The following is a 19865-nucleotide window of genomic DNA, read 5'->3' as shown; positions in this document are numbered from 1 at the left end:
CCCCCCCCTCCGTCTTATCGCCTACTATCGTGATCCCCGCCCTCCCCAATAAAGAGTAGGGCGTGTGAACATGTCCGGGTTGACCCTCGGGCGAGGCCCTGGAGGCGTGCGACCGACTCAAACCGCAACATTTACCACCCACCACCACCCGTCCGCCGAGGCTGACCGCTCCTCCAACAACTTCCCCCCTACCTCCTCGCAGTTGTCCGATGACTTTTCTTTCGGTTCCCCTCTGAGCCCCGCCGACTCGCAGGCCCATGAAGGCCTACTTCAGGACTCACTCTTCCCCGAATGGGGGTCCGGTGCCCCTCGACCCGGCATCGACAGTCCGGATGAGATGCAGAGGCAAGATCCGTTAGCGACTCAAATATGGAAGCTCTATTCTAGGACCAAGGCCCAGTTGCCCAACCAGGAGCGCATGGAAAACCTCACCTGGCGGATGATGGCAATGAGTTTGAAACGCAAGGAGCGGGAACGTGCTCAACAGTCCATGTAGGTGTTCTCCCCTGGCAGAGTAACGGGTGGCCCCGCTCATCATTAATCTTTTCTCTGTGAAGGTTTCCTGCAAGACCCGGTAGCGCTGGCCCCAGTGGTATTGCTCAACTGCGCATTTCCGACCCGCCCGTTGCCACCGGTAACCCTCAGTCCGCCGACCTGACCGCCGATCCCATGAACCTCGACGATTTCATCGTGCCCTTCGAATCTCCTTCGGACCACCCCTCGCCCAACGCCACCAAGATCACCGACTCCACGGCGGCGTCGGCGGCCATTCCCATCAAGTCCCGGAAAGATCAGCTGAGAGATTCTACCCCGGTGCCGGCCTCGTTCCACCACCCGGCTCAGGATCAGCGGAAGAACAGTGAATTCGGCTACGTCCCCCGTCGCGTGCGCAAGACGAGTATCGACGAGCGTCAATTTTTCTCGCTGCAGGTGCCGACCCGAAAGCGACCGGCCGAATCCTCCCCCCAAGTACCTCCCGTTTCCAACTCCATGTTGGCCCACGATCCGGAGCTCGCTACCGGCGTGCCCGATTATGCCTTGGACACCCCGTCCTCGGCTTTTGGCTTCCATCAGGGCAACCACCATCAGATCAATCACCACAACCACACCTCTCCGGGGGCGCCGTTTGGCTTGGATACGTTCGGCCTGGGAGATGATCCGATTTTGCCCTCTGCAGGCCCCTACCAGTCGCAATTCACCTTCTCGCCCAGCGAGTCTCCGATGGCTTCCGGTCATCCGTTCGCGAACCTCTATTCACACACCCCGGTAGCTTCATCCCTGAACTCGACGGATTTCTTCTCTCCACCGCCATCGGGCTACCAGTCCACGGCATCCACACCACAGCCCGTCTACGATGGGGACCATTCCGTTTATTTCGATATGCCGTCGGGCGACGCGCGCACGCAGCGCCGCATCCCAACCTATGTTTCGCATCGGTCCAACTTGTCCGCTTCGCTGCAGCCTCGGTACATGTTCAACCAGAACAACCATGAACAGCCCAGTTCGTCGACGGTGCATTCGCCGAGCTACCCCATCCCCCAGCCGCAACATGTAGACCCCACCCAGGTGTTGAACGCCACCAACTACTCGACAGGCAACTCCCATACCGGTGCCATGTTTACCTTTGGAGCCGACTCAGATAACGAGGATGACGATGGTCATCAGCTGTCAGAGCGGGCGGGTCTGGCGATGCCGACTGAATTTGGGGACGAGAACGACGGATTCTCGTCGGGCATGCAGTGGGATGGGCAGTTCCCGGGCTCCTTCCATTCGCTGCCGGGCTTTGGCCCTCAACATCGCAAGCATGTGACCATCGGATCCACGGACATGATGGACACCCCCGAGGAGTGGAATCACGGCGGCAGTTTGGGTCGGACTCACGGGTCGGTGGCTTCGGTCAGTGAGGTGCGCAACCGAGAGCAGGACCCTCGTCGGCAGAAGATTGCCCGCACCACATCCACCCCCAATACGGCCCAGCTGTTGCGCCAAAGCATGAACTCTAATAACAATACGTCTCATACCTCTCCCAATACCCCGCCTGAGTCCGGCCTGAGCAGCGCCGTACCGTCCCGCCCGGCCAGTCCCGGAGGCAGCAAGAACGGTGATCCGGGCAGCAACGGACCGACCACCTGCACGAACTGCTTTACTCAAACGACTCCGCTGTGGCGTCGGAACCCGGAGGGCCAGCCACTATGCAATGCCTGCGGTTTGTTTTTGAAACTGCACGGTGTCGTGCGTCCTCTGTCCCTGAAAACGGACGTCATCAAGAAGCGTAACCGCAGCAGTGCCAACAGCTTGGCGGTTGGGACCTCCCGTGCGTCGAAGAAGACGTCACGCAAGAACTCGGTGCAGCAGGCATCCGCAGTCACAACTCCGACGTCGAGCCGCGCTCCGAATGGGACTTCCTCCGAATCCCCGCCCGCCGGCTTTGGTGCTGCCGTGGGACGGTCGAATGGGGTGGTACCCATTGCCGCCGCTCCTCCGAAGGCAGCTCCCTCCGCAGCAGCCTCCCCTGGCACGGGTCAGACTCGTAACCCAGTCCAGGCTGCCCCGAAACGTCAACGACGGCTGGAAAAGGCCTCCGAGATGGAAACGGACGAGGCTAACAAGTCTGCGGGAGGCCGGTCCAAGGTGGTGCCTTTGGCGCCCGCCATGCCACCAGCGGCAGCCAATCCGGCAAACCATAGTATTGCCGGCGGCCAAGGGGCTAGTCAGGAATGGGAGTGGTTGACGATGAGTCTGTAACGGCAGCGTTTACTTCTCTACTTCTCTACACTCGTTTCTTAATATTTTTTTTAACCCTCCCCTTTATTTCCCCCTTCCCCCCCCACCGTTGATGCTACGCCATGACCGATAGACATGATGAATACTGCAACCAATGGAATCTCGCTAGACGAGAGGTGTTAGATGACGTGGCCCCGCGATGCACTTAATGAGACGACGAGGTGCAATCCGATGGTTACGCTGGTTTAATGGTAACATGACGAGGGATATTCGTTTCTGTTATTTCGGGGTTTGATCTGTTCTAGTCTGCGATCTAACAGCGACCGAATCCTCTGCTGTGACGATGCACAGCTTGTCTTGTGGTTCTGTTGTGGCTTTCTGTTTGTTTGGCTGATTTGATTTATGCTTGATACAATCGCGTCTGTCCGGACCCCGGCCTTTTGTTTTTCTTTTCAGTGCTGATTCTTCACTGTTACTGTTTTCCTTGTTCTTGTTTTTTCTATTTTGTTTGAGGCTTGGGGCCGGGCAGAAGTGCGCATCTCTGCTTTGTGTTTTCTGTCACCGTCCATAGACGCTGTATATACATGGTACAGCATGATTCTACATATCCAGTCTGAGCTGTTGTATCCATTATAAGTGTAGCCAGCTGTCGAAACGTGCACAACTTTATTATTATTATTATCCTCTCAAATAGTTAGTAAGTAGTATCTGTATATTTCGTAGCCTGTGTAAGACACTTAAGAATAATGCGTAGCTTCCCACCTCGTCGTTATTTAAGTGCTAGCTCGCAGGCCTTCAATCAGGGTGATAAGGAGATACTACTAGTACTAGCCTCTCAATTTGACGTCATAGCATATAAGCTTAAATAAAGATGTTCCACAATTGTTCAACACGAACAACAACCAACCCCACCCGAAACAACCAAGTACGTACTGAAAATTAAAACAACAAAACAATAAAAGAATAAAAAAAAAACAATGGTTATAAGAATATAATGGACAAGATCACTAAACTTAATCTAGAACCCACAATTAGTAAACCAAGATTTCGTATTCGGGCCGAGCCCAGCCACAGATTTAAGATTATATATTTAGGTAGGGCTAGAGCGGATAGAATCATTGATAGATAAATCTCCTGTTCAAAAAAAAAAAAAAAATATACTACGAACACCTCCTACTTACCTCACCTTCCAGTCTTTACTCTCTCTATGTGCGGGATGTTGGTCCTTTAGCTGCTTCACCCAAGAAAGTTAAAATGTAACTGACTAGGTGAAGATGGCAGATATGGCTGTGGAAAAAACCGACCTACAGCTCTCCACCCTCCTCGACAAATGGTGAGAGGAATCGCCCTTTCCCTTTTCCTCTCTCTCTTTGCTCCTTTCGCTCCCTTGTATCCTGAAACCTTTGAAGATTGTGCATGGTGTTCATTATGTTGTCTATTTGTTGCTTGCCTTTTTTTTCGCGTCATACCCTCTCCAGGACAAAGTCGACAATGTGGAGGTGTGATTTCGAAGACTGACAGACCTCCTGTGCGCTCGGACGGAGAATGTTTCATTTTTGACAGCCATCTCTATGTCAAGCATATTGCTCACAGATGTCCTATATGACAGGCAATCAAAATAAGCCACGTTCATCTCAGAGATGACTTTGCTAACAATCAAGCTAAGGGTAGAGAATCATACGAAACTACCATTCAAGAAGCAGGAAGAAAGGAGACCACAAGACTACTGAAATCTCTTAACCTATATGCACTTCTCTCGAGAACAAGCTATTTGCGCAATGGTATCACTTGCACTTCGCCGCAACCTCTTCTGTACGAGAGATCAGCACGTTCGTTTGTAATGGGAGATATATACAATGAATTGGAATCACTCCCCTTCGATAACATGGGGTCTCGGGACTTACCACGGACTGATCACATTGGACCTTTTGCATGAGGATAACTGACGCACTATATCAACTTGCAGATACTTCCTCTCGGACCTTACAATGACCCTAGAGACTATCTCCGCGCCAGCATTGAGCTCAATCTGGAGTTGATTGTGAAATGTGAAAGCTACGCAGGACGGGACGTGAAATATATGCATCCCTAGGCCATTGCTTTCCTTTAGATTGCATTCCTGAACTTTTGCTATATCACAGCTTTGACGACGGACAGTTCTACATGAGGTATGCAGACGACAAAGAAGACCACATTCTTACCGATGATGACTATAATATTACGGGAATCGTCGACTGGGGATGGGCTTACACCGAACCAAAATCTGCAGCTTTTAAATCCCTTATTATGCTTCTTCCCGTTGCTGAATTTTACAATGGAGTCAACTGTATTGGGGAGGAGGAAACATTATTTGCAAACATCCTGGAGGAGAAAGGCAGCAAATAGCTTGCGGCGTTTATATCCACTACAAAGTAACATTCTGGGACACATTATTTTATTATAGCATTAGTGACCTTTAATGTTTCGTTGCTCTCTCTCGCCAGGTGCTAGCCCAAATGGTTCGGCTACGGACTACTCTCACTTGGACCAAAGGGGGGTGGCGATTTGTGGACTTTGTAGGACGCCTAGGTTGTATTAAAGTAATACCTGTGGTCAACTTTGATAGGGCTTATCGTGTGCCAAATCGGGTATGTTCATACCTGAGGCATAAATCTGACAAACCCATCATGGTCACGTGGTGATATCAAAAATAATTGAAGATAGCAAATATCTCGCAGCTTCAATATTTCCTCCGCTCAATTGAGACTCCATATCAAGGACAGCTGGTCCTCTACTGCGCATTGGTATACTGCAAGCAGAAGTATATACACATAAATACAATTCCCTGAATTGACGACTGTATCTGCTCAACTCTATCCACCATGGGATCCAGCGCGAAGAAAAAGAAGGAAAAGCAGAAAGATTTCACGGTAAGCCACTCTTCTGATATAATAAAACAGACAAAAACTAACAGAACACAGAGAGCCAAACTCAAGGTCGGAAAAGCCAAAGGCAAACCTGAGAACTTCACCGACACCAGTTTCAAATCGAAAGGTTCGCCTTATCTCCACCACTACCCAGAGAGAAAAAGAATCACCCAACTAACCAACCCAGGAATCGTCCTGAACCAACAATCCCTAACCTTAAGCGCCCCAACCTCGAACACACAATTCACACACCACATCTCCCTCCTCAGCTCCAAATCCGACTCTCAACGCCGCGACTCCCTCGCTCATCTAACAACCTCCATCAGCTCGCGACCCGTCAACTCTCCCCTCCCGCAACCAGTCAGCGTCATCTTGCCCACCCTCCTCCCCCTAATCCTCGATGCAAACACAGGTGTCCGCACCCAACTCCTCAAACTCTTCCGCTCCCTCCCGCAATCTGACATCCGAGACCACGTCCCCCAACTCCTCCCCTACATCCGCGCCGGCATGACGCACCTCGCAGCCGACATCCGCGTCTCAGCCGTGGAAGTCCTCTCCTGGCTCCTCGAAGTAGCTGGCACAGAAGTCGTCTCCAGCGCCGGCGGCTGGATCAAAACGCTCAACTGCTTCCTCTCCGTCCTGGGCTGGCACACGGAGGAATCGGCCAAGTGGTCTGCAAGCCGCGCCTCGTTCGGAAAAGCAGGTGCCAAGGGCCAGCCCATGATGAAGGTGTTGACTGTTCTGGCCGAGTTCTTAAATGCGGGCATTGGCGCGCCCGCTAATGAAGCGCAGGATGTGGATATGCTGGGTTCTGGGGGTGTGGCGGGGTGGGAGTTTCCCCTCTGTCAGACGGCTGTGCATATGGTTCCCGATACGGCTGCGCCGTATGCTTATTTGAATTTGTTCGGGCAGCCAAGAGATGAAGAGGGCGAGATGTATGAGACTTGGGAGGATCGGTATCGGGTCTTTTCGAATCGGTTTTTGCCGGCTATCCAGCGGGGGTTGGAGAACGCCAGGCAGGAGGGAGGTGAGATGGGGAGAGCTAGTTCTGGGGCGAGTAAGGTGTTGAAGGAGGCTGTTGCTTATGGGCAGGGAATTGCGGTGTGATTGGGGGTCTGGATTGGTTTATCTGCGATATGCTACGTTCCTTGCATAGTTTTCGTGACGACGGCCCTCTGAAAGGCCTGCGACGTGCCATCTCTTATGCCAAAGTGGGATCCAGGCCATCCCGGCAACTGTGGCTGCTGTTCTACCGTCAAGTCCACACCGCCAGCGCCTTGGCTGATAGCGACGACGTCGCTCATACAGGAAAACACGATATAGTATCCTCCCACTACGGCACCTCCATGAGGAACACATATTCATTACAACAAAATAGAGCGAGAGCAAGCATGTGTGTACAAAAATAATGAATATACCCCATGAATAGAATGAATACAGAGATATATCAAGAGCAGAACCTAAGAGACAACCTTCTCCCTCACCTCCCCCTTCTCCTGATCATCCGTACTCCCATCTCCATCCTCTCTCTCCCTAGCATCATAAACCTCCTCGGGCATAACAGCAACCTCCACCAAGGCCTCCCTCGCCGGAAACACCATCGATACAAGCACATACACAAGACTAGTGGCCACAAACCCCAAAAGCCAACCAAACTGATACGGATGCACACCCACCCCAACGCCAATCTCACTATTCACCGAATTAATCAACCCGGGCAAATTAGGCGCAACACCCACCACAAACGCCAGCACAGCCCTCCAATTCACACCCCACCACCACCACCACTTCCCTCCATACCGATACGTCGGATTCTCAATCTGATACAACGCCAACGTATCATACTTCCTATCCTTCAACACCCAAAAATCAAACAACATAATCCCCGCAATCGGCCCTAGAAAGATAGCATAAGCAGACATGAAATTCAAAAAGTTCCCCGCCGAGACCAGAATCTTCCAAGGAACCAAACACCACGACAGTAATCCGCAGATGATCTGCCCGCGCCGGAGATTGATATACCCCGGAGCTAGGGCCGTGAGGTCATTGGCCGCGGAGATGGAGTTTGCCGAGATATTCACGCCCAGGGACGCGAGCGCGAAGCTGAAGGCCCCGAAGAACCGACAGGCTCGGCTGCTCCAGTGGCTGATTAGTACGATTGGGTCCCAGGGGATGGTGTCGCCGCCATAGCGGGCATAGCCGGCGCTGGAGGCCACGATGCCGATGAAGGATAGGAAGGTGAAGATTATGGGGAGCATCGGGATGTACAGGAGTTGCCATTTTGCGGTGACGCGGGAGTAGCGGGAGAAGTCGGACTTGATTGTTCTTGGTGTTAGTATCTTGTCTGTATAATGGGATAGATGGGTGGTTGTGTGTGTGTGTGTGTGATAGTGGTAATGATAGGGGAAGGGGTCCCTGATTGTGGTGATATATATCTACCTGGTTGACACTGAGTGTTGCATAGTTCCCTAGTACACTGGTCATATTAGCTAGAAACAGCCAGCTGTATTTCGACCCGGACACCGTCGCTTTCTGCTGAAGTAATCCTCCACCACTTTCAGCGACAAACGCCCATATAAAGATAGCGATCCAGGCAATCGGCACTAGCACGGATTTCACCATAAACAGCCACCGAAGTTTATTCGGATGAATACACAGAAACGGGAGCTGCACGAGCCAGAAGATCAAGTACGACACCATCCCATTCGTAGTAATACCCTCACCCTCCGGGATATCATTTTTCAGCGTGAGGAAACTGGGCCAAATGGCACCGATCATGGCGCGCACGGCATTAGCGCCATTAACGTTTTGAATGGCAAACCAGAACAGCGCCAGAATGACCCTTGACACGATGGCGATGTACGAGCCCCAGAAGCCCCAGCTGGCGCGGGCGATGACGGGAAATGGAATGTGGTAGATGGCACCCACGGCACCATTTCCGGCGATGACGAATGAGATGATGAAGAAGGAGATGGCGATGATGATGAGGGCGTCCCGCCAGCCGAGGCCCACGGCCATCATGCTGCTGGCGAATTGCCAGGTGGCTGCGTTGAAGGCGTCGGAGATCCAGTATGCTGGTGGAATGTTAGTTTAGACTGGATTTTGGGAGGGTTTCTGAGACATGCAGATGAAGCTCACGGGTCCCCATTGTCGGAGATGGCGGGGAACAGGATCTAAGTCTAGGTTTGTCCATCGTGCATTCCCCTTTGCGAAGGCTGATCGGGACTGTTGGACACGGAGATGAGGTCGGAGCTTCATTCCGGCAAGAATTGTCTGTGGACTCGTAGAAGGGCGTGTGTTTAAAAGAGAATAGTAGAGTTGGGAATTCCACACCAAGCTGGATGATCGACCGCAGCCACGAAAGATGCACGATGCAAGGGGGGGGGGTGGGGTGGGGTCAATTAGGGCTCGATGCAACCCCAGCTGTAAGCAGTAACGATGTGCCAATAGTCTTCTGAAAATATGTATAAATGGGTATAGGGGGCGTCAATCATACCCCATATATTCCAAGAGGGCAGCATGAACTTGAAATAAATGACAGGAAAGGAATTCCGGGGGGATTAGTATGCATGAGGAAATGGGATGTGCCCCGATAAGGAAATGAGGAGGTCATAAAAGACTGATAAGTCTGCAGCATCATCCCGGCTCCCTTCATGCCTGTCATTGGCCGCTATGGCCACGAGCCAAAAGTCTGATAAGCATCTGTTGATAACCCTAATTCTGGACATTGTCTAGTAGACTTCATTGATAGTTGGAGTATACTATTTTCTTGGCATGGTCTCGAGTATTCGTGACACAGTTTATTCAGCCGGAAATGGGTCGATTCCCGGCATGTCAAATTAGCTGCATTTGGAATAGATCGGCTGATCTTAGTATATCACTCAGTGAAAGTGTACTCTCAGAAAGTGAAAGCAAGATAGCCATCCGTTGATGAATATTGTCAACTAAATATGGTGAATGCGACCCTACTAGAAGGGTATATAAGCAGTCTACCTACCTACAAATTCTCGTCTTCCCCTTCCACACTCAAACCACCCAAAGACACGATTCAAAAGTGCAGGTTGCTGTGCTCCTCACTACCTGCAGAACAGGCTTAGGCGATGGAGGTCCTAGTATATCCCTTCGACTTTCTTTTCGCCTATATTCCTTACATGGGAGATGGCTGTAAAGAGCTTGTTAAACCATGGAAGACCAACTGAAAGAGACTTGTGGCCTTGCCGGCCTTGCCAGCTTTGGGCGCAATATCCCGGTTGATAGTGAAGGGGAGACCATCACCTGCGATGAGCGCCTGGATGCTGTGCGGAGGAAGGTCCTCCTTTTTGTGGACGACCTCTTGGATGAAGAGTTGATTCGTCAGCCAGTCGCATGATGTGAGAGACAATATTACTGAAGACCCCAATGGATCCAGCGGGGGTTAACATGATAATAATGGACCGAGGCCAAGTTAACAGGTACACGGCCAATACTTGGAAGACAGTGATAGATTTATACCATCCTACCTTTATGGGGTGAGAACAAGGGAACGACCATGACTGAATATCAGATTAAATGGTCAGGGTTCAGCAACGAGCACAATAGATAGTACCCTCTTGACCAAGTATCAAATGGAAAGGACTTAATTGAGGAATATGAATCATGGGTCTCGACAGAGTAACGGCTTTGCTGTGCACTCTATATGTTACTCTCGCTTCGCTCTACCGCTTGTATTCCTCGCTTCGCTTTATCACTTTACCATTTGTGTGTCCCAGGCGTGGAAAGTCATGGCGATACTCTTTGCTACGGTAAATGAAATGGTATGTAAATGGCCAGCAGACATTGATGCTAAAGGCAATGTGGGAGAAAACGAGTGCCTACTGCCAGTAGCCCTCGATCTGAATAACGAACGGTGGATTACGGCCTATAAAGGGTATTACACTTTGATTGGCGACAAGAAAGCGAAAGTCTCACCTTGGTTGTGTAATGTGTATCCCGGAAGTGTAAAATATGACACTAAGGTCAAAGCAGGGGGCGGGCTTGAATATACTGGTCTAACGACTACTGACTCGCGTACTTGACCATGTGTCTGACCTTCCTGGTTATCCATGCCAAGCACGATACCTCTAGTTTCGATGGGAGAAAGCAACCGGCATGGATCTTGTGCCTTATCTCAACCGATGAAAAGTTTTAAGACTATGGTGGCAAACAGAAGGAAGAGAAGAAAGTACAAGGAAGAAGAAGAAAAAGAAGTGATGGAAGATGCAATAGATACGAAATCGAGATTCTTGAGTGAATTAAATTTTATTAATAGGTAGTAAGACAAGGGTGTCTTCCAGAAATTTCACTCAGAGATGCTTGCTAACTGGTATATATCAGTTTAGAGGCACCTGTGGAGACGAAACAGTACTTCCTCACAGAACATCAGCTTTCAAATAGGAGACTGTTGCGCGACCACGTCTGATTATGATAATCAACCAATATAGTGCATCTGCCAGCCAAGAAAGGCCTCGCCTTAGGAGGCTGGCGTTAATCCTATCAAGCTTCACCGACTCCGTTGCGGAGCACTAGTCATCGCATTCTACGGTACTCGGAAGTGGGCAGTCGCCTTTAGGGCTACTATTCTTTCATCGGCGAATAACTGGTGAGACGGCATCTATACTTGACTAATCGTTATCCAGATGAGTCCTTCAAAGGTTACACTCTTGAAATAGGCAATCTTAAGTACTCCGTCGAATATGATCTTACACGCATCAAGTCTATCTAGTTTCAAAATCTGCCACTTGCCAATCAAGCAATGCTGAGATGTACTTGCTGGAAGAATCATGTTATTTAGAAACGACCCTTTCCACTCTGTCAAACATATCCCGGACAGGCAGGCAGGTACTGTCTGTGAACATGCCAACCCATACACAACTACATCTACGTATGCACCTCAGCCTGTCCAGCACAGCGGATGCTGATGAAATTGACAGTAACGACGGCGAGCATAATGACGATGGCGGGGGCTTCAAACCCCTGGAACGAGGAGACGTCGGTATCTGCATAAATTGCAATGTGTTACGTATGTAACAACGAACTGCTCGTGCTACTATGATGATCAAACTACGTATCGATAGTCGTGATCCTTGCTTCCTAGGAACTCGTTATGAAGATTCAAGCATGTCGAAAATCACCGCCATGGTACTGGCCCGCCATATGGTCTGGAGAGATACCATTACTCTAACCCCTATTATGGGTACTGCTTTAACTGTTGTCCTAGCTGGATTCATAAGCTCGTATAAAGCTTTCTTATTCTACTTTTTTTTTTTTTTTTTTTTTTATGAAACTCCATGACCAATGACAGTGAATCTTAAGGTATGGCATGCAAATGAGGTATATACGCCCTAGAGTGCACAGGACTTCAAAACATGTTGAGATTGACCTTAGACAATGTAAGGCAATCTATGATCAGAGTTAGAATCCATACTAACATAGAAGCTGCATAAAATACTTCCCTTGGCATATGCATCGCTCTTCTCCAAACAAGGATAGTCAACAAGCCTTTTCCTCGAGTAATTATAGAGAGTGATATATACGTGATCTTAGCACATTGTCTGTTCGTTCGTCGCAAATAGCCCTTTCACGTTACTATTAAAATTGAACCCACCCAGGATGCCGTCAATACTTGAAGAAAAACAGTTGTTGGGGACGATGGTCCAATTAGCTGGATCAGTGCTTACGAGCCGGTATTGCTGAGGATAAAGATCAAAGCTCCGTACTGTGAGTTCACAGATATAGGTGGCAAGATCATTAAGGCAACAGAAGTCTTGTTGTTCAAACAATGGCAGGACAAACTACCCTGTTGGAACAGGTCTTACAGATGCACAGAGAGCATGCAAAGACCCTGATAGACACAGTCATGAGTTTCAGAATAGCAATGAGGGATTGGCGTGTCCAAAGCAGGCTTTGGGAACTGGAGTTCATAAAGAAAAACCGAGTTGTCACTCCGTACCTAAAGGGCATCCGCCGCAAACAACTACGCGGTGGCTCAGTCAAACCTACTGATATTGACTATTTCAAGGAAGTACCTAAGGACCAGGACAAGATTAACAAATGGGTGCTCGATCAACTGAGTGGACAATACACCACGAAGGCACTCAAATTGGAGAACATACTCGACTGTGGTAAAGGAATCTCATCGGAGGCACCGATTGAACCGGATTCAACACCTTGACTTTTACATCCCACTCTTCGAAGGAGCCGTTGCCGGTGATGCAAACAATTTACCCATTCGATTCGCGATATACAAGACAAGTATAACCAGGCATCCAAATCACATCACAAATGCCGGTTCAGCTCAACACACCTCCGCCGTCGTGTGAAGACTAGTCGCAAATCCCTGTAGTTCCAGAGCTTGACCAACAACCCAACAGCCTTTTCAAAAACCAATGTCTCCCATGATAGACGCTTAGGTCAGAGCTTATATCCCTCTTGAAAGTCTTGAGTAGTTTTACTCCAATAACCGCAATGTGTATCTAGGAGCTACAGCAGGTCAACCTGTTCGAGGACCCGGCGGTTCAAGGTGAATGCCCCAGGCCCCGAAATATGAATATCTCACGAAGAACAACCCTATGATACCATCCATTCTCTCCTCATGTTATGAGCAGAGTTTTTTAACGGTAACGTTTGCCCAGGCGACATATAAGAAAAAAGCACGGGTCTTAGAAAAGCTACTTGTTGCTGTTCAGGGAGAAATATTCTCGGGTAGTTGTTGGCGAGGAGTATTTTGCCAGGGATATATCCACTGGCTTTCATCCGTGGCTGGAAGTAATGGAGGTATTATATTGTTGGTTTCTGACAGCCACGCTGATCTGGGACTGGCAGTAGTTATAGACAAGAGACGGGGATGTAGTAGAAGAGGGGAATATCTTAGAGAAGTTTCATCAACTGGTTTTTGGTATGGATAATCATCTACTTATTGGGAATAGTAGAATAAGATCACCGTTCTACAAGTTGATTTCAAACTTTTGTAAAGTCATTGTAGTCTGGAAACATAGTTGACAAAATTAATCCTGTCACATCGCCGTTCATAATTCAAGTATCTAAAGTTCAATGTGAGACTGTTAGTCACTTGGTCTCCTGACTGAGTGAGAAAATGTCGACATATACGACACCAAATCCAGATTAAAAAGGACGGCGGCTCACATTCAACTATGAATTATCCACTACTTCGTATGGCCAGAAACCAAATCATAGTATATACAAATTCAACCCATCAAACCCTCTGTCTCAAGAGGAAAACCACACCAATCATCCCACCAAGCACCTTCCACTTCCATCCCAACTGGCTTCGGCCAAACGCTTCTAAAAACCTCCTTACAAGGTTCCATAAATCCCGGAAACTTCAATTTGAAATAAGCCTTCCCATAAGGACACGAAGCCACCTGCGTAGCAAACACTTCATCGCGACGATCATCGCGTGAATTCCGCTCGACCAGCCACGCGCAAGGGAAAATATGAGCCAAGTGACTGAACAAGGTACCAGTTCCAAACGCGCTACACTGGAGTCGAATGCTCATTCTTTCCAGCTGTGATGATGAGCCTGTAGCCGTGTTTCCGGATATGGCTTTGAAGATCGAGCATGCGAGGTTCGAGTCTATGGCGCTGTTTCTGAATAATCGTTGGACGTGTCCATTACGGCTTCGGTAGAAGCCCCCTAGGTCCTTGACGGTGAACTTGTTGCCAAAGTTGTCGAATGATGGCTCGCTGGGCGGTTTGGAGTTTGTGTTCCGGACTGGGTTGAAATCGCGACGGAATTCTTGATCGATATCTGTTTCCACATGATCTTGTCCTCTACTGAGAGATGCCTCCGATACGTCCAGGTGCAAGTGGAGGTATTGTAGACGTGGTATGGTTCCTATAGCTCTATACAGGGCAACTTCTCTGGCGTCGCCCTCTGAGCGGGGGATCATGAGATCCAGGCTTTCTAGGAGTGGACAATATTTGCCAAGCCGGAGGATGTCGCGTTCAGTTAAACATTGCCAGGCCTGGGGACCTGGGAGGTCTAGCTTTCGCAAGTAACAGCCATGATGATGAACAAGCGAATCCAAAGATGCCAGCGAGTGCCAACACTCTAAGTACAATTCCTTCAATGGTGGAAGACTCGTTATAAAACGAGTTGCCGCCTCGTAGAACTCGGTGGTAGGAGCGTCCTCCTCGAGAAAAGCATGGGCTTTGAGCTGTAAATACAAGGCTTTTAGCTTTGGGAATTTGAGCTGCTGGGACCAGACAATTAGGGCCTTCGGTTCGGCCAGTGAACACAGCTCAAGGGTTTCTAGCTCGGAGAAGTTGGTGTGCTTTCCCCAGGAAATAAGTGTCATAGCTGTTAGAGGGACCTGGTCAATGATTCTTAAGAGTTTTAGCGATGCGGGAGGCAGGGAGGTATCTTCCTCTTCCGTCTTGGGCTTTTGCAAAGGACTAGGTATAGGAACACATGTAAAGTTCTTGGGAGCCTCGCGACGGGTGATTTGTACTTCCTTTAGATTCGGGGCTGACTTTACCAGACGTTGTATAGTCTTCATTTTGTAGCAAGGGCTGTTATCATAGCTATACAGACCTTTTTCATTGTACTGTAACATAATACTATGCAAGCGTGGCGAGAATGTTAACTTGTGCTCTTGGGAGCCTTCCATGAGTGTGTCCATACCCTGCAAGGTGCATGTCTGGAGATGTAGCCTCGATCTGGGTGCCCAGCGATGCATGGCATCAAGAATGCAGACAGGAAACTGGCCGCCGCATCTGAAGAACAGATCTGTTAGAGCAGGCAGATATCTAATCAACTCTGCCACGGGCTTCCATGCATAGTTTCGTTTATTACCCATTTTGACGTCTTCATCGCGAGTATTCGGACACAACGGTGTCTCCTGCAAAGCTGCAGCACACGTAGCCTCATATGGCCCATCCAGATCCGTGCGTCTGAGTCCAGCAAGCTCAGGCGGATGCCAATTAAAATGCGCCTTACAAGGAGCATCCACCTCGCAAGTGCCAGGGCTTTCTTCAACTATAAGCCGACGGGCATAGCGGAAACCCCTTGTCTGGTTAAGCCCTTCCACGATCTTCTCGGTTGATTTCGTTAAGGCATAATGCCTGCATACCTTGATGACAACATCGCGGCAAATTATAGACCTGGCTGCTCTACTAGCATGATTGTAGAACAACCTGCTAACTAATTTGAGATTGTGGAGGCTCGTGGGTTCGTCATTGGCTATAAGTGTGAATATGAGTCTGATCAGCTCAGAGGGCAAGCGCCTGAAGGGTGGAAGATCCTCCAGATCCATTTTGCTGGTTTTGTGAAAGCATTTTGTGCGACAGTCAGGGTCCAGTCTGCGTATATAACTAGGACAGTGTTGTTAAATTCCTCCTTGAAGGAGGGGGAGGTCCTGAGCGAGACGCATGTCTCCGGTCCGGCAAGGTGAGATGAAAGGGTTCTTCAAACGGTAATTGGTAACACTCAAAGGATCTGCTTTCAACTTCGGAACAAAGGCAAGGTGATGCGGGCTTCCTAATATAGGAGTATTAGAGACAAGGTATAGTCTTACAGTGCGAATATCCAATGTGACACTGAATGGGATTGTTCTTGTCATCTTATTGAGACATTGTTAGACAGTTGTCTGCAACTTGACAATTCTTGGTAAATTCCAATAGATCCAGCCAGAATCTCCCATAGATGTACTATTCATCTTATATTGTGAAAAAACCTTCTACATTGTCTTGCTTAGGACCCTTTGTGCACATTATCGCACCTACTCTCACATATCAGTTTCGCATATATGGACAGTCCGCTGATCAGGATGTATCTTGACAGCTTTACCCTGATGACTACTACTCGTAAATATCGTATATACTAAGAATAACTTTGTACAAGAACCAGCAGAGGGACATTTCTCGAGGAAGTGATTGATCCGAACACTATCCCGAACAATCTATTGTTCAAAACAATACGCAGAGAAAGAGTTATGTGGAACAAAGAATACCAGTCACTTCGGTTATCCATGACAAATCCCCATCATCCTTCGAAATCAGTAGGTTCTTAAAGAAGTCCAGGTATTATGTGTTCTGGGGCCCGTAGACATTTTCTAGAAGAGCAGCGTAAACACATCAAACGGGTATACCCGGTGGTAGAAGAGCCTGAACTAATTCTCAACGCGTCGTGTGAGTGGATTCAAGGCTATTCCCCCCAAAATCTGGGAATTTGCATACACTTTCGTTCGCTTTACAAGCGATCTGCCCGGCCCTGATTCTATTTACGCATATAGTTTTTGTCAATCCCACTCGACCAAAATGCCATTGACATCAAGGTCGTGCCTTGAACACCTTATTCCCCCCAACAGTTTTCTTTTGTATATGTAGACTGGAGTACGTATTATCTAGGAAGCACTTGAGCTTCCGGAAATATACCTCACTGCCATTTCTCGATTTCCTTGAATGCTCCCAGTTAGATCGATATATCCAATCGTTCATTCTGCGCCCGTTCTCGCAATGAATCTTGCCCTACGCGCATGACCATCTATAGCAATTTCAGGCATCCCCAAAGCATCGGCGATACCAAAAGTCGCATGAACCCCATGCGGAGCTTCATGTAACTCAACCTCCGTGCCCTTCTCCTTCATGTTGAGCGCGAACTGCACAATGTCATCATAAAGCACCTCAGACGTGCCAGCTTCAATGAAAAGCGGAACACCCAATCGGTACTCGCTGCCCAGCGGCGACAAATAGGGATTACTGTCAGACCAGCCAGGGGGGGATATAGCTACTGACACCCCAGGAACCGAAATCATATTCAATATAATCGGACTTGTAATTGCGGTGTTTTTCCATATTCAGAAGAGCCTTCTGGGTCATATCAACCCACGGGGACCATAACAGCGCGCAGCGAGGTAGAAGTATCGCCTGGTTCTCTGTGGTGATATACCGGAGCATCGCTAGAATGAGATTCCCACCTGCGGACTCGCCCGAGAGCACGATCTGGGATGGTGGGATTTTGAGGGTCTCTTAACGCGTAGATATAGGCAGTGATTCCGTCCTGGACGGCGGCTGGGAAGGTTTTGTCTGCGTCTAAGGAGAGCCGGTATTGGATCGAAAGTATTGGCCATCCCGAGAGCCTACTGAATTTCGTGGGCCCCCAGCCACATCCATCTCCAGGTCGCGGGCCGAAGAGCACATAGGCACTTGGGTGGAAATGGATGATGAGCTTTCGCGGTGGCTGGACTGGGACAGTCGGGTACCAGACAGCGCCAACCGGCATGGACTGGACCGCTGGGACGGTTAGACTTGGGGATATAATATAGCCACCAGGTCACCAAACGTGCCGGGAGAGTGAGGAAAGTATATGTTGTGTACAGAGTAGAATGGACCGACGGCATGATCAACTCAGAATACTAGGAGTTGGTCAGGAGAAGATTAGTAGAGAGGCCAGGTTACAAGTGAATAGTAATAGTAGTTGGGAGCTCGGCGGCTATATACTTGCGTATAGTAATAGCTTCTATCCATAGAATTCTACTCCGCACATGCGTTCATTCAGTCGCCCCTAGAGTAGATTAAGGAAGGATCGACGTTATTTCGGTGTGACTGAGCGCAAATGCACCTAGATAATAACTGCAGACAAAGATAACCAGCATTCAAAGAAAAAGGCCCCCAACATCAAGGCACCCGATGCAACCTCACGCAAGCTACTTATGTGGTAGTGGCATGCACGCGAGTCATGCTTAGGGTGGGGGGGGGGCCCATAAGGTGAAGCGGGAGATCCCCCTGTCAGATCATTTCTCAAGAACGCCCGCTGGTCTTAGCCTATACAGCCTCCTGTGCCGTCTCCTGCATAGGCCCCATTTCCATCTGGGAGCAGTCGCTGTAAGATTTTACACTATGGCCGCTGTGGGAAGTTAGGTTCTTCGTCTTGCTATCTGATGATCCTCGGGATATCCGTTGCAAGGTCGATCGAAGTGAAAGGTACCACGCCTTCAACCCGGCGATAAGGTGGCTGATGTTTGAGAAAAGTGGGCCATATGTGGGCAGACAGGCACAAACAATCGCGGAAGCCTGCTCAACCGCGGTCCAGTCCATGGATGCCGGCACGCTCCCTGTTAAAAGGCCTCAATTAATTCCTCACCGACCGGGAAATTGTATTCGGGGTACTTACGTGCCTTTCCTGTAGCCGGATCCCAGATGTAGTGTGCACGGAAGCCGCAAGTGATGCAGACACTAATAAGGGGAAGATCAGCTTGTACGAACCCCCCTTCCAGGATGGATGCTATGAGATAGAATGAAACCCACAAGAGACCCAAGAGGAAGATAATGCTCAGACTAGCTCGCTTGACAGGGTACAGCTGCAGTCGCTGGACCATGAAGACGGAGGGTATTAAGATTGTCACGTCAATCAAGACGTTGGTAATTTCGAACCCGAAAATCATTTTTGGTGAGTTGAGACAGGTTACCTGACCGGTCAGCTTCATTTCCATGCTCCATAGTCCGTGAACAGGTAAGCACTGAAAGATGACGACAAATAGTGCAATAATCCCCCAGCAGGTAACGGTACCCAGAAGGACCCAGTTGACTTGTCGGAAGTTTCGCAGAGTGAAGATGTGGCGATAGAAAAGTAAGATGGATAGCTTCACAAAGGTGATGGAGAGAACAAAGCTGATTTCATCGGCAAGAATATACTATCAAGCTTTTAGTGCGGCAACCTTGCCAGCAGGCACGGTCAGATTGACTGACTTTGGAATACCGATCAAACTGCGCAAGGCTATAGGCATTCAGATCGGCACCTCCTGTCCCTCCATTACCCATAATAGCTGCAGATCTTAGCCTAATCAGAACCACTATGAGCAAGGAGGTAATCCTTTACGGACCATAAAGATAAATCCCTTGATTTAAATAGAAAAAGGCCGCTGCTAGCAAAACGAAATACTCCTCACTCAAGAGGCGGCGATGTGTCTTTTGACGGGCCCATACACGTAACATTAGGGCAATGAAAACCAAACTCATCATGGAAGCCGACACACGAAGTGTCATGGCACCACTAGGCTGAAGGGCTACCCCGGCCATACTGCTCGCAAGTGGTATCGTTTGGCAAGGTAGACATTGGAAGAAAGGAAGAAGAATATTTCAATGCTGCAGTACTATATAGCTCAACGGACTTTGCAATCCGGGGCTGATTTATAGAAAGAGTGGGAGAAGAAAGATGTGTTGTCTTGTGAAACGTGACATTACAAATGCTCTACTACA

At 49.0% G+C, this 19865-nt stretch overlaps 8 protein-coding genes across 8 annotated transcripts; 3 read left to right on the top strand and 5 right to left on the bottom strand.

The window, feature by feature from the left end:
* The first annotated feature begins 2 nt into the window (after nt 1–2).
* Nucleotides 3–3399, top strand: BDV27DRAFT_128331 (nitrogen regulatory protein area). The gene is made up of 2 exons (XM_032066948.1): nt 3–492; nt 558–3399. Exons 1-2 carry the CDS (start codon nt 71–73, stop codon nt 2743–2745), a joined length of 2610 nt encoding a protein of 869 aa, XP_031927631.1. The 5' UTR covers nt 3–70; the 3' UTR covers nt 2746–3399.
* Nucleotides 3400–5475: 2076 nt separating this feature from the next.
* On the top strand, nt 5476–6894 carry BDV27DRAFT_113315 (IPI1/TEX10 family protein). The gene is made up of 3 exons (XM_032064588.1): nt 5476–5633; nt 5685–5757; nt 5818–6894. Exons 1-3 carry the CDS (start codon nt 5586–5588, stop codon nt 6735–6737), a joined length of 1041 nt encoding a protein of 346 aa, XP_031927630.1. The 5' UTR covers nt 5476–5585; the 3' UTR covers nt 6738–6894.
* A 169-nt stretch (nt 6895–7063) lies between these two features.
* On the bottom strand, nt 7064–9172 carry BDV27DRAFT_128328 (nucleobase cation symporter-1 family protein). The gene is made up of 3 exons (XM_032066947.1): nt 8756–9172; nt 8070–8704; nt 7064–7945 (listed from the first exon to the last, which is right to left on the bottom strand). The coding sequence occupies exons 1-3, from the start codon at nt 8886–8888 to the stop codon at nt 7091–7093; spliced, it is 1623 nt and encodes a 540-aa protein (XP_031927629.1). The 5' UTR covers nt 8889–9172; the 3' UTR covers nt 7064–7090.
* Nucleotides 9173–12426: 3254 nt separating this feature from the next.
* BDV27DRAFT_157777 (uncharacterized protein) lies at nt 12427–12819 on the top strand (the record flags this gene model as incomplete). Its single annotated transcript, XM_032072573.1, has 1 exon — nt 12427–12819. One exon carries the CDS (start codon nt 12427–12429, stop codon nt 12817–12819), a length of 393 nt encoding a protein of 130 aa, XP_031927628.1.
* Nucleotides 12820–13852: 1033 nt separating this feature from the next.
* On the bottom strand, nt 13853–15922 carry BDV27DRAFT_172304 (uncharacterized protein; the record flags this gene model as incomplete). Its single annotated transcript, XM_032075827.1, has 1 exon — nt 13853–15922. One exon carries the CDS (start codon nt 15920–15922, stop codon nt 13853–13855), a length of 2070 nt encoding a protein of 689 aa, XP_031927627.1.
* Nucleotides 15923–16722: 800 nt separating this feature from the next.
* On the bottom strand, nt 16723–18048 carry BDV27DRAFT_128324 (uncharacterized protein). The gene has a single exon (XM_032066946.1). It carries the CDS (start codon nt 17420–17422, stop codon nt 17102–17104), a length of 321 nt encoding a protein of 106 aa, XP_031927626.1. The 5' UTR covers nt 17423–18048; the 3' UTR covers nt 16723–17101.
* BDV27DRAFT_113306 (uncharacterized protein) lies at nt 17297–18048 on the bottom strand. Its single transcript, XM_032064587.1, has one exon. It carries the CDS (start codon nt 17887–17889, stop codon nt 17488–17490), a length of 402 nt encoding a protein of 133 aa, XP_031927625.1. The 5' UTR covers nt 17890–18048; the 3' UTR covers nt 17297–17487.
* A 50-nt stretch (nt 18049–18098) lies between these two features.
* On the bottom strand, nt 18099–19616 carry BDV27DRAFT_128323 (uncharacterized protein). The gene is made up of 5 exons (XM_032066945.1): nt 19490–19616; nt 19356–19432; nt 18915–19300; nt 18781–18842; nt 18099–18721 (listed from the first exon to the last, which is right to left on the bottom strand). Exons 1-5 carry the CDS (start codon nt 19599–19601, stop codon nt 18432–18434), a joined length of 927 nt encoding a protein of 308 aa, XP_031927624.1. The 5' UTR covers nt 19602–19616; the 3' UTR covers nt 18099–18431.
* Nucleotides 19617–19865: the final 249 nt, after the last annotated feature.

Source organism: Aspergillus caelatus (assembly GCF_009193585.1).
Source record: "Aspergillus caelatus strain CBS 763.97 unplaced genomic scaffold BDV27scaffold_87, whole genome shotgun sequence".
Classification (NCBI taxonomy): Eukaryota; Fungi; Ascomycota; class Eurotiomycetes; order Eurotiales; family Aspergillaceae; genus Aspergillus; species Aspergillus caelatus.
The sequence above is the reverse complement of the archived record's forward strand: the minus strand, read 5'-3'. Positions and strand labels throughout refer to the sequence as shown.